At 46.2% G+C, this 14,222-nt stretch overlaps 1 protein-coding gene across 2 annotated transcripts in view; it reads left to right on the top strand.

Annotated features, from left to right (window-relative positions):
* The window catches only part of LOC110529474 (filamin-A-interacting protein 1), a 33,224-nt gene that overhangs the window by 2,697 nt on the left and 16,305 nt on the right, over positions 1 to 14,222 (top strand). For both annotated transcript variants that reach the window (XM_021611655.3, XM_090242655.1), the window contains exons 2-4: positions 11,138 to 11,416; positions 12,680 to 12,856; positions 13,139 to 13,317. In XM_021611655.3, the coding sequence (XP_021467330.3) occupies positions 11,144 to 11,416; positions 12,680 to 12,856; positions 13,139 to 13,317 (629 nt within the window). In that variant the 5' untranslated portion in view covers positions 11,138 to 11,143. The remainder of the gene's footprint in view (positions 1 to 11,137; positions 11,417 to 12,679; positions 12,857 to 13,138; positions 13,318 to 14,222) is intronic.

Here is a 14,222-nt window from a genome sequence, read left to right as displayed (position 1 = left end):
TAAATCATCTGATTTACTGTGTGTCGGTGGCATCACTTCACTGGCAGCCAAAGCCCAAGACAGTGAACCATGAGATCACTTAACTAATTTAGCTCAGCAATCTTTCAGTGATGGAAACAGCAGTGCAGGTCCTCATGTTTGGTTTCATAACAACAGCACCTCTGTTCTCATGACAACAAAATAAGGGACTAGAGAGAGATGGATTACATTTGCCTTCTTACCAGATAGGATATCACAATGAAATATTAATATTATCCCTGTCTGTCAGAGACCAGTGAAATAATACTATATTATCTCTGTCTGCCATAGATCAGTATGTGCACTTCCTTAAAAAAAAAAGTATCTCAAGAATGTTGAATGGAGATGACTGATGTGATCGTTTGAGTGAATAACCCATTGTCAGCAAAATGCTGTGGGTGATTTTACATCCCTCAAGAGTGTGCCTCATAGAAAATGATCAAGGGAAGCAATGCATTGCCACCATGCTATTTAACATTCCATATCAACCCACCCTTCATGAAATCCTCCAGCTTGCCTACACACTGAAGAATGGAAGGTGAGGTACATGGGATAGACAGCAGGACCAAGACATGCACAAACACACACACACACACACACACACACACACACACACACACACACACACACACACACACACAGACACGCACATACACAGAGCGATTTAGAGCGTCTCTGGATTCTTCACTCATTATCAGCTCGAACAGCTGCATCTGAAGCAACACAGAATCATTTCCAGCCCTTGCTATTGGACTGCTCCTAACAAAGGGAATGAAATTATAGCAGGTCAGCTGATTCAATTCAGCTTTGTAAGTGCCACTGTACGATGTTGTATTTTCACCCGAATGATGGACCATTTGAAATTTGTGTTCGGAATATAACACATCTTTCAACTCACCTTTACTAATATAAAGACTTATTAGCATGTTATTTAGAAAAAAATATTATATTTACTGTAAGATAAGTCTAATCGTCCTACAGACAATTTTGTGAGCTGTCTTTTTTTTTTCTCTTGCAAGAATTTAGTCCTCGCCCTGTTTGTCCTGACTTTTAGAGGTTATGACAGTATGGGTTTTCTGGGAAACTGATGACAACCAAATAGTTGAGTGTTTCATGCTTAGGGAGAAAATAGGCTGTAAATACCAAAATAATAAAACACACAGTCAGCATTAATCCTCCTGCTCACACACGTTCCTCTCTCCCCCTTTCTCCTTCCTTCACTCTCCCTCGTAGATGTCTCTTCGTCTCTCGCTTTGAGGGAAGTGACTTCATTGTCATTCCACTAGAAAGGCATTTGAGACTGGCCAGCTTGACAGAGGACTGCAGCTGGCCACTGATGTCAGTTTGCTAGACCCATAGCCACGTATTAGACATGAGCACATAGGCTTGCGAAGATAGATACAAACATGCCATACATTTTGCTCATTCATTTTCATTGCTGTTTGACTGGGAATTGAATTGGATTGTGAGAGGAGAGGCATGATGATGTTAGGGGAAGTCAAGTCATGGTCAATCTGATTCCTGCTAAAACCCCTGACCTCTTGTTGTTGAGAACTTACAACTTGGTCAAGAGTCTGATTTCTAATTTTATACCAGCCTTTCCATGAACCCTGCTGCTCACTCATTGTCGGACTTCACATACCCTTGTAAGGTGGCAGATAATTATGTCATGTAATGTTGCCAAAGGATGTGGATCATCAACTCAAATATACCACTCTACGAATCACAGAAGTCTCTTCTGTGACTCAGACTACCAGATAGTGCTCCTTCAAATTATAAGGCTATCTTGATAACCCTGACATTTCAGGAACCATTTAGTCTTCCCCTTTGCTTTTCTGATAAGAGTAAGAATACATTCTGTCCAACTCCCATGTTGGAAGCCCTACAGATAATTGTAGAGGTGTACTATATGTATGAGTGTATGTGGGGGTCCAACACTAGCAGGTGGGTTCTGCACGGGCCAGGGGGGAAGTGAGATTAAGATCTGAAATACTACAGATTGGAACCTGACCAGGACCCAGTGATATTCTATTCCCAGTCCACTGTATACATCAGCACTTAATGCAGTAAGCACTCAATATTTGTATATAGCTGTCCCCAGAGGTTTAGTAAAATGTATATCAGTGGTCTGGACATTTTTATTTGGTGTGATACCACATAACAAACCATAGCATTACTAACTGATACAGCGCATGGCGTTGTGGCATATGTAACCTAACCAGATGCATATAACCAGATGCATATAACCAGATTACAATGTTGTTCTATTTACACAGTCTATAACTTTGGTCTCAGTTTTGTCTGTCTGAACCCATGGAGACAGTTTTCCTTCTTGTACAGAGTTTCACAGAGTTTTGTTTAACCACCCTGGTCTGGACCCTCAGTCACCCGTGACCCCACCTGACCTTTGGTCACAAGGTTGTCTTGGTCCTGGGATGGTAGGAGACTTCAGGAAGTGACTGCTTTCCACTGCATTTACAGAGAGTTGTGACATCAAAAAGACAGAGTGACCTCCTCTTGAACCTATAAACTCTCAGTGATATGCGTCTCACAGAGGGAGACTGAATAATAATATGCTGTAGCTAATCAGTCTACCCCAGAGGTGACCAAGGTTTAAAATGTACAGAATCTCTGCACAGAGTCATGGGGGTTCCATTCGAGCTGTGTTCTCATTAGAAGTGATTTATCGTAACTTTGTTTTAGTTTTGATAGCTTTATTTGTATTGTTCCCTCCCCCTAACCCCAGCTGGCAGTGGTACTTACTGACAGTGGCAGCTGAACTCATGAATACAACATGGTGCAAAGCAGACTCCCAGAGAGAGCTCACTCAATCATATGATAAACAAAGTGCAAAGCTGTGGGAAGTTCTGATGTTGAACACAGCTCTCTCTACTGTGTACCCCATACAGGGTTGTCAAGACGACCACAACATAATATTTAGCTTTTGGAAATGGGGTGAAATCTACTCAGCATATTATCACCATTATTATTCTCAGAGGAGTATAGCTATGGCAAGTGTATGGTCAGTTACGCCTCTAACTTTGGTTACGCTGCTTTTTCTCCCCTTCACTCCGAGTTACTGTACAGCAGCAGGATTGGATTTTAGGTCTTCAAAATAAAGTCTCTCCACAATCAATGTACCTCTTCCAATATTTAGTCACATTTGGGGTCTTCAGTCACATGCATGGCTTAATATAATTCAATTTCAAAGGCATTTTTTGAATAGCTACAAATTCAAGTGGGGAGGATTTGGACAGCTGCCAGCACCTGTCTGTCATGCCTACTCCCGCTCCCCCTCTTCAGTGCTTGATGTCGCCGGTCTACTAACCACCGTTCAGGGACGTGCACCTGCTCCCCATCATTAAGCACACCTGGACTTGGGACGAACTGAAAGCAGTTATATCCTACCAACGGGACATTAAAAACTGTAATATCTTATGTTTCACCGAGTCGTGGCTGAACGACGACATTAAGAACATACAGCTGGCGGGTTATAAACTCCATCGATAGGACAGAACAGCAGCCTCTGTTAAGACATGGGGCAGGGGCCTATGCATATATGCAAACAACAGCTGGTGCACAACATCTAAGGAAGTCTCGAGGTTTTGCCCGCCTGAGGCAGAGTATCTCATGATAAGCTGTAGACCACACTTTCTACCAAGAGAGTTTTCATCTGTATTTTTTGAAGCTGTTTACATACCACCACAGACTGAGGCTAGCACTAAGACAACAATCAATGAGCTATATTCCGCCATAAGCTAAAAGAAAACGCTCACCCAGAGGCGGTGCTCCTAGTAGCCGGGGACATTAACGCAGGGAAACTTAAATCCGTTTTACCAAATGTCTACCAGCATGTTAAATATGCAACCAGAGTGAAAAAACTCTGGATCACTTTTACTCCACACACATTGACGCATACAAAGCTCTCCCTCGCCCTCCATTTGGCAAATCGGACCATAATTCTATCCTCCTGATTCCTGCTTACAAGCTAAAATTAAATCAGGAAGCACCAGTGACTCAGTCTATAAAAAAGTGGTCAGATGAAGCAGATGCTAAACTACAGGACTGCTTTGCTAGCACAGACTGTAATATGTTCCGGGATTCTACCGATGGCATTGAGGAGTACACCACATCAGTCACTGGCTTGCATCAAGGACGTCGTCCCCACAGTGACTGTACATACATACCCCAGAAGCCAGAAGCCATGGATTACAGACAACATTCCCACTGAGCTAAAGGGTTGAGCTGCCACTTTCAAGGAGAAGAACTCTAACCCAGAAGCTTATAAGAAATCCTGCTATGCATAATGACGAACCATCAAACAAGCAAAGCATCAAAACAGGACTAAGATCGAATCGTACTACACCGGCTCTGACGCTTGTTGGATGTGGCAGGGCTTGCAAGCTATTACAGACTACAAAAGGGAAGCACAGCCGAGAGCTGCCTAGTGACACAAGCCTACCAGACTCGCTTTGAAGCAAGTAACACTGAAACATGCCGGAGAGCATCAGCTGTTCCGGACGACTGTGTGATCACGCTCTCCGCAGCCGATGTGAGTAAGACCTTCAAACAAGTCAACATTCCAAAGGCTGCAGGGCCAGACGGATTACCAGGACGTGTGCTCCGAACATGCGCTGACCAATTGGCAAGTGTCTTCACTGACATTTTCAACCTCTCCCTGTCTGAGTCTGTAATACCAATACCATGTTTCAAGCAGACCAACATAGTTCCTGTTCCCAAGAACACTAAAGTAACCTGCCTAAATGACTACCAACCCGTAGCACTCACGTCTATAGCCATGAAATGCTTTCTAAATCTGGTCATCCTCACATCAACACCATTATCCCAGAAACCCTAGACCCACTCCAATTTGCATACCGCCCCAACCCTCCACACTGCCCTTTCACACCTGGACAAAAGGAACACCTATGTTAGAATGCTATTCATTGACTACAGCTCAGCGTTCAACACCATAGTGCCCTCAAAGCTCATCACTAAGCTAAGGACCCTGGGACTAAACACATCCCTCTGCAAATGGATCCTGGACTTCAAGACAAAGGAGATGATTGTGCACTACAGGAAAAGGAGGACCGTCCCCATTCTCATCGACAGGGCTGTACTGGAGCAGGTTGAGAGCTTCAAGTTCCTTGGCGTCCACATCCCCAACAAACTAATATGGTCCAAGCACACCAAGACAAGCATGAAGAGGGCACGACAAAACCTATTCCCCCTCAGGAGACTGAAAAGATTTGGCATGGGTCCTCAGATCCTCAAAAAGGTTTTAAAGCTGCACCATTGAGGGCATCCTTTTGGGTTGCATCACTCCCTGGTATGGCAACTGCTTGGCCTTTGACCGCAAGGCACTACAGAGGGTAGTGCATACGGCCCAGTACATCACGAGGCCAAGCTTCCTGCCATCTAGGACCACTATACCAGGCGGTGTCAGAGGAAGGCCCTAAAAATTTTCAAAGACTCCAGCCACCCTAGTCATAGACTGTTCTCTCTGCTACCGCACGGCAAGCGGTACCAGAGAGCCAAGTCTAGGTCCAAGAGGCTCCTAAATAGCTTCTACCCACAAGCCATAAGACTCCTGAACAGCTAATGAAATGGCTACCCAGACTATTTGCATTGCCCCCTTCAAAAAACTCAGCTTCTGCACCTGCTTCCTAAATCAAGTGTGTACGTTACACTGTTAGTACCTAGTTTTACATGGACTAAGTTGGCTGGTCTGGGTGACCGTCCACAAGTAGCCATGATTGCACCAGATACTGCATCAAATCTTACACTGTAACAATACCGCAGAGGAGGCTGGTGGAAGGAGCTGTAGGAGGACGGGCTCATTGTAATGGCTGGATTGGAATAAATGGTGGTTTCCATATATTTGATACCGTGCCATTTATTCCATTCCAGCCATTACAATGAGCCTGTCCTCCTATAGCTCCTCCCGACCAGCCTCCTCTACTATACAGGAACTAAATTAGCCAAAGCATAGATTTCAAATGAGTTGTCTGACAACAGGACTGCCTTGAACCAAACCGCCAACTGCCTTGGCCCACACCGCCAGTCTGTTTCCCAGATTAGCTGCACTGTCCACATGCCCATGGAGGAGTGCGAGTGCGAGAGAAGCCCGGAAGTGCTATCATTATCCACCATTTGTTTCTATGAATAGCAGGGGTCTTTGAATATTAGACGATGTAGCATAAATCTTGAAAAATGTGTGCAGAGAATCATAGGAGCGAATTAGTGAGTTAGCAATTGTGTGATCATATGAGCACTGCAGCCCAGTCTGACAAGCAGCAGCGAAGATTTATTTACAATTGGTGGCTGGTGTGTGTGAGACCTACAGCTGTGGAGTAGAAGTATTGTCATCTGTTTAGAATGCTGATGGCTTATAAAGTGATAGTCTTTTGGAGTTTCCCCTTCTGGGTCCCACTGCACAAGTGGAGGGATGGGGTCCACTATAAATACTTACAGAGAACTTCACCAGCAGACAGCTGTGCATGCCGCCCAGCCCAAGGTCCAGCTCACAAATAGGGGTCTTACCCTTACTTACCTCCCTCTTTTCATGGGCAGAGAATTCACATACAAATGTAGGATCTTAATTTGAGCCAGTTTGCTACAGCAGGAAAATAATCCTGCAATTATAATGTGGATTATAATTCATGGACATTTTTGTAGGGGTTAAGGGGAAATCAAGTCTGAAATTTCAAAGGGAAAATGACAAAAATGCCTTTTTAAACCTCAAATACACCACAAGTTTAAAATAGAAGTTTTCATAAAACAGGATGATCAAATTAAGATCCTCCTACATCTGTAGGTCACATCCCAAATGGCACCCTATTACCAATGGGCCCTGGTCAAAAGTTGTGCACTATGTAGGGAATAGGGTGCCATTTGGGACAGATATAATGGTACGCTGTACCATGAGCGTAAGTGTAAATTGGGGACACCAGCCTGGCATGATCACATCCCTATAAGTGGAATACAAGTTGTGACCAACAGCAAATAGTAGTTTTATTTTCTGTTTTAACTTCACTGTTATTGAAGGATGGGCATGAGACAGAGGAGAACATGTACGTTGTAGTGGGTGACTTCATATGGTTTGAAGCAACTTCTGAATAACATCGTAAATATTACCACCCTTTCCCCAGAGCCTGTTCAAGATATTCGATACAGAACCTTTAGGTAAACACCCCAATGCAATATTCTACCTGCTGTCACCCACAGCTTGTCTTAGCTTTATTTTCTTTCCACATTTCTTCATTTTGGTTCAAATCAAACTGACGCTCCATGACTGTACCTGCGAGAACGCTTGGCATCTCCCCTGAAACAACTACTATTAACGCCCAGCTCTAAAGTAGCTGCTACTATTTTGCTGACAAGATTCTCTCAGTCTGAGTCACACACTTCTTTCATCCGAGACTGTGCAAACTTGGGGATGAATTGGCCTAATCGTGTTCTTTCCCTGAGCACCCTCACCGCAGATTATGGATCCCCTGTGTCTGTGTCTGCTGTCTGGGCTATTGTGTTGATGATGTGTCATCATCATCCTCCCTGGCATTGTCCCAAAGCACAACTCCCGATATGAGAGTTGATTATTTTGATTCAAACATAACTTTTCATCTATTTATCTTCCATATTCAATAAAAATCGCCCAACTGTTATGAGTATATTGCGTGATCCACCTCTGATACACAGAGATAATGATGCTTCTGAAGCTGACTCATTCCTTAGACTCTAAATACAGAGACACAACAAACACGCTGGTCGGATCAATGTCCAAACAAGGCCAGCCAGGCCAGGCCCACTGTAGCCTAGCTCCCTGGTGTGAGATGATGGAAAGCCTGTCTCTGGCTCTCTAGATTGTAGGACAATGGAAACAATGGATCTGACTTGGCTGGCACAGTTGGGGGCCAAGAGCGCTTGGCCAGGAAATGTCCGCGTTTCTCTTTTATTATTAGTGCAGAGTGTCCAAGCAGCAGTAAAGGCAGTAACTAACCCAATACATATACTGTAGTTATAATTACAGTAACCTTGTCCCCAGGCTAATTGAGCATAGCGGGGAGGTGTCTGGTGAAAGAGATTAGAGTTACTCATGAATACTGTAAAGTCATGGCAGTCCTGTATTGGTGTGGGTTTATATAGCCTACCATTCAAGGTCACCTGTTTTTTGATGCATTAACATCACGCTGAATATATTAGTTTATCCAGGTTAGAAGAACACAGTTGATATTATAGCTACTTGCCTCATAATATTCATTTGGTTCCAGATGTTGTTAAAAGTCCCCATGAGAACATTCTTCTAGACCATTCTCACTCACTAGGTTGGGTCCCACACCTAATCACAATCAAGAACAGCAATTTAAGAAACAGAAAAGGGGAGCAGTATGAAATGCTATGCACTCTGGGAGTTCAGCAGGAATGACACGGAGCATCACTTAGAGGTGAGAGAGAGTATGTGAGATCACAGAGGAAATACTGTGAATATGCTGCATTTCTGCTATTGATTAAAAGTCTTGAGGTCATACTTAAAAAGTGGCTGAGATTACATGAATTACATTTGTTCTCTTGTACAAGCTTTTTTACTGGCCCCATTCTGGGCAGTAGTGGAGCTGGTCAAGAGCTTCAAGTTCCTTGGTGTCCATATCACTAAGGATCTATCATGGTCCACACACACCAACACAGTTGGAGAGGGCACGACAACGCCTCTTCCCCCTCAGGAGGCTAAAAAGATTTGGCATGGGCCCTCAGAACCTCAAAGTTCTACAGATACACCACTGAGAGCTTCTTGACTAGCTGCATCACCGCTTGGTATGGAAACTGCTTGGCATCGGACCACAGAGGGTAGTGTTTAAGGCCCAGTACATCACTGGGGCTGAGCTCCCTGCCATCCAGGACCTCTATACCAGTCAGAGAAAGGCCCTCTCTGTCTCGCTCTCGCTCCCTCTCTGTCTCGCTCTCGCTCCCTCTCTGTCTCGCTCTCGCTCCGTCTCGCTCTCGCTCCGTCTCGCTCTGTCTCGCTCTCGCTCCCTCCCCGTCTCTCTCGCTCCCTCTCCGTCTCTCTCCGTCTCTCTCGCTCCCTCTCCGTCTCTCTTGCTCCTTCTCCGTCTCTCTCGCTCCCTCTCCGTCTCGCTCTCGCTCCGTCTCGCTCTCGCTCCCTCTCCATCTCTCTCTCGCTCCCTCTCCCTCGCTCCCTCTCCCTCGCTCTCCCTCCCTCGCTCTCTCTCCCTCGCTCTCTCTCTCTCTCTGTCTCTCTCGCTCCCTCTCCCTCGCTCTCTCTCCGTCTCTCTCGCTCCCTCTCCGTCTCTCTCCGTCTCTCTCGCTCCCTCTCCGTCTCTCTCCGTCTCTCTCGCTCCCTCTCCGTCTCTCTCGCTCCCTCTCCGTCTCTCTCGCTCCCTCTCCGTCTCTCTCGCTCCCTCTCCGTCTCTCTCGCTCCCTCTCCGTCTCTCTCGCTCCCTCTCTGTTTCCCTCTCGTTCCGTCTTGCTCTCGTTCCGTCTCGCTCTTGTTCCGTCTCGCTCTCGTTCCGTCTCAGTCTGTCTCGCTCTCGCTCCCTCTCAGTCTCGCTCTCTCTCCCTCTCAGTCTCGCTCCCTCTCAGTCTCACTCCCTCTCAGTCTCACTCCCTCTCGCTGTCTCGCTCTCGCTGTCTCGCTCTTGCTCCCTCTCGCTGTCTCGCTCTCTCTCCCTCTCGCTGTCTCGCTCTCTCTCCGTCGCTCTCTCCCTGTCTCTCGCTCCCTCTCCGTCTCTCTCTCCCTGTCTCTCGCTCCCTCTCCGTCTCTCTCGCTCTCGCTCCATCTCTCTCTCGCTCCGTCTCGCTCCCGTTCCGTCTCGCTCTCTCTCAGTCTCGCTCTCGCTCCCTCTCAGTCTCGCTCTCGCTCCCTCTCAGTCTCGCTCTCGCTCCCTCTCAGTCTCGCTCTCTCTCAGTCTCGCTCTCTCTCTCTCGCTCCCTCTGTCTCGCTCTCTCAGTCTCGCTCTCGCTCCCTCTCAGTCTCGCTCCCTCTCAGTCTCGCTCTCGCTCCCTCTCGCTGTCTCGCTGTCTCGCTCTCGCTCCCTCTCGCTGTCTCGCTCTCTCTCCGTCGCTCTCTCCCCGTCTCTCTCCGTCGCTCTCTCCCCGTCTCTCTCCGTCTCCCTCTCCGTCTCTCACTCCGTTTCGCTTCCTCTCTGTCTCTCGCTCTCTCCCTCTCTCTCGCTCTCTCCGTCTCTCTCGCTCTCTGTCTCTCTCGCTCCCTCTCCATCTCTTTCGCTCCCTCTCCGTCTCTCTCTCTCGCACTCCCTCTTCGTCTCTCTCGCTCCCTCTTCGTCTCTCTCGCTCCCTCTTCATCTCTCTCTCACACTCTCCGTCTCGCTCTCTCGGCCCCTCTCTGTCTCTCTCTCCCTCTCCGTCCCTCGCTCTCCGTCTCACTCTCAGTTAATGTCACCTCTCCCAGCTCCCATGACCCCTCTCTCTTTCCATTTACTGTAACCAGCATCCTCACCTACTGAGCACCAACCGACACCGGACGCCCATGGACGATGAAAAGTAGTTGAAATTTGGTCAGTCCACCCTGGTCTTGATGTTAACATTCACAGACGGACCGGTCTGGGACCAAAACTAAACCTATCATAGACTTAAGTTTCACATGTTTGCATAGCAAAGTACAGTACAGTGAGTAGACCACAATAGAGTACAATACAGTACAGTACTGCACAGCACAGTGATAGAGCACAGTACAGTAACGAAAAGTAGAGTATAGTACAGTCTATTGTACTGTACTAAACTCTACTTTACTGAACTATAATCTACTATACTGAACTCTACTGTACTGTTCTGAACTATACTGTTCTCTGCTCTGCTCTGATGTCAAAACTTGCGAAACTTAAGGAGAATGACACTAATATGCATAATTATGCATTTCATGTGTAATACAGATCAGGGCCCCATGATGTAATTCCGTTACCATTATTCCATTACCGGGTGTAAATCAACTTCACTTACTGTAATTCAATAACCATAAGAGAGGAGTTATATGGTTTGTTAAAATTTGATATCAATTGTTTTTGCTTGGCATACATTTTAAAGTAAAAAAAACAGAGACAAAGTGCAATTCCCTGTCGTCCCTGTCGTCCGTTTTCCCCTGAAGGTGAGAATGCGGTCCAGGAGCAGCACAGCCATGGAGGGCCCAGATGACAGACAGATAAACCGGGTTACCCACCCCACCAAAGCCTTCACCAAAGAGGAGGAGGAGAACACACTAGAGAAACAGAAAGAGGGGAAGATCCAGACAGTGGAGCCTGGAAAGGTGAAAAGGCCCCAGAGAACCCTAGAAAGCAGCAGAGGACAACAGAATGCAGCATGGGTGACGGACCTCTCTAAGGAGGACTTTCTCCGTCTGCTGGGGGTCATGGAGGGGGAGGTGCAGGTGAGAGATTAGCCACTAACACTGTGCTGCTGTGTGCTAGCTACTGTAACTTCTAACATGACTGTGTCCCAGATGGCGCCCTACTCCCTTGATAGTGCTCTGGTAAAAATTATTTTTAAAAGTAGTGCACTATATAGGGAATAGGGTACCATTTGGAATGCAATCAGAGTTTCTTCACACTGTGCTGCTGTGTGCTAACTGCTAACATTGTGGTCAGTGGTTTTGGTTATATTTGGCAGGTGGTAACATCTCAGTGTCAATCTTGACATGTTAGTGTAACCAGGAGTCATCCTACTGACTCACTGCTGGGGAGTCAACCTCAGTGTCAGTGGCCATGAACTCTGGTCCCTTCCAACCCTGCCCCACTCTGCAGATCCCGATGAGCAAGAAGCAGAGACCACTAGGGGCTGTCCAGTGTTAAGCCTGCTGCTTAAAAGTTCCATTTAGAGTTCCACTTCTAAACAAACCTCCAGGGAGAGAGGGCTGCTGCTGCTGTCACTTCTATCCTCAACCCTCGCTCCATCCAGCTGATTTGTTTAGGTGTGTTGATGACTTTCCAAAGTTGCAACTTGGGGTAAACAACATGCCCTCCTACTACACCGTATGTTGAAATGTAACCCTGAACATGTTGAAATCCAACATGCTCTGAATGTCTGATCAACACTGAAGATACACATCAACACTGAAGATACACATACTATCTAAATGACTAATGATAGTACAGTGGTGTGACGATAAAGAAGGGTATTGTTGTATAACTGGCACATTATATAGTGAACTACTTTTGGCCTCTGGTCAAAAGTTGTGCACTACATAGGGAATAGGGTGCCATTTGAGAAACAGCCTGTGTTATGAAAATTGCATTTGAATGAAAGGAGACACTCAGGGGTCTGACTAGAACAGCGCCACCCTGTGGGGAGAGTTAAGATCACAGTGCTGGAACAAACACCATAAAATCGACTGTTTATTTTCAATAGTTGCCCCACCCTGTGGTCATGTCATTATGATGATCATACTCCCAAATAATTGTATATGGTTTCTCCTGGATATTCTCCAACCATTCTGACAGCTCATAAACCACTTAAAAAAACAAAAACCTCATTCTCTAATCACAATAACAAAGCCACATCTGTCAGTTTGAAGTGGTTTTATTGTCATCTAGAATAAAGAATATCAAAGTAAAAAGAAGGTTATTGTCTTTGTCTCTCTGTTTAAATGGTTCTTAGGTGACCTAACGTGTCCCCCTGCTCCTCGTGTCTGTAGGCCAGAGAGGATATCATCCACATGCTGAAGTCAGAGCGTACCCAACCCGAAGCCCTGGAGGCCCATTACGGCTCAGCTGCCCCAATCAAACCCCTCCAGGCCCTGCAGAGAGACAGCCTACTGACCAACAACACTTCAACGCTAGGGGACGACGTCTACCAGATGCCCATGCAAGAGGTAAGGCAGTGCCACGATAGAAATGTATATCAAAATATAGAATATAGATGAAATGTAGCTAGCCATTAGCTGTGCTAATAAACAAGTAAATGTTTAATGAATATATTGGATAGATACCAGTGTATAAATGAGTCAGACAAATGTCTCCCTTTTCCACTTCTAAACAATTATGGGCCCTGGTATGGGTACTGGTCAAAAGTAGTGCATTCATTTGGTATTAGGGTGCCATTTGGGACGAAACCATGGTGGTTGTCATTGAAGACCCTCTAATATGTTGATCAGTTGGACCGGCTGGAGGACAAGCATCGCGAGACTTATAGGCGTATGCTGGAGCAGCTGCTGCTAGCTGAGAAGTGTCACCGCCGCACAGTTAACGAGCTGGACAATGAAAAACGCAAACACACCGACTTCATGAACAAGAGTGATGAGTTCACCAACCTACTGGAACAGGAGAGGGAGAGGTGAGGGGAAGTGTGTGTGAGTGTGAGTGAGATTTGCCTGTTCCGATCTCATTCCATGCGAGTACGTACATCATGTTTACTACAGAATTAGTTGTGTGTCACGGGGATGTTGAGAAACAGGACATGATGAGGGATGAAAGAGAAATCAATCTCGGCCATGGTGGGAGAGGGTTGGCGTCACTATCACACCGTCACACACCACAGCCCTCTGCTCTGATGCCATGCTACAGCTCTTCTCTGCCTCTCTCTCACACATACATACACACACACACACACACACACACATACACGTTTGTTTTCCTATCCTTGTGGGGACCAAACATTTGATTCCCATTCCAAATTCTATTTTCCCTAACCCTAAACCTAACTTAACTTTAATCCCAAACCTAACCCTTAACACCTAATTCTAACCCATTTCTAACCCTAAACTATAAATCTAAAATAGTTGTTGTTCCTTGTGTGGAACGGCGAAATATCCCAACTTGTCAGAATTTTCCTTGCCTTGCTAGGACTTCTGGTCCCCACATAGATAGTAAAACCCAAAAAACACACACAGTCCCCATCAAGCAGGTCTGCCAAAGCAATACCGGACAAAGAGCGAGGGACAAAGCTGTACATGAGACAGAGGCAGCTTCGATGAGCCCTGACGTAGTGTGTAAAGACACCCGAGCAAGTGAACCCCTCAAAGGGCTGAAAAGAGGCCCTAAGGGGTCCTGCAAGGCCCTGTTGATGAGGGCGAAGTCAATGCTCAATAGAGTGATGAATAGACTCAACCAATAAAAAAAATGACACACCAGGACCAGGCAGTGCCACGCTCTCCAACCCTGTTCCTGGAGAACTACCCTCCTGTAGGTTTTCACTCCAACCCTGTTCCTGGAGAACTACCCTCCTGTAGGTTTTCACTC

The sequence above is a fragment of the Oncorhynchus mykiss genome, chromosome 8, assembly GCF_057628025.1.
Source record: "Oncorhynchus mykiss isolate SJ-2025 chromosome 8, ASM5762802v1, whole genome shotgun sequence".
NCBI lineage: Eukaryota > Metazoa > Chordata > Actinopteri > Salmoniformes > Salmonidae > Oncorhynchus > Oncorhynchus mykiss.
The sequence above is the reverse complement of the archived record's forward strand: the minus strand, read 5'-3'. Positions and strand labels throughout refer to the sequence as shown.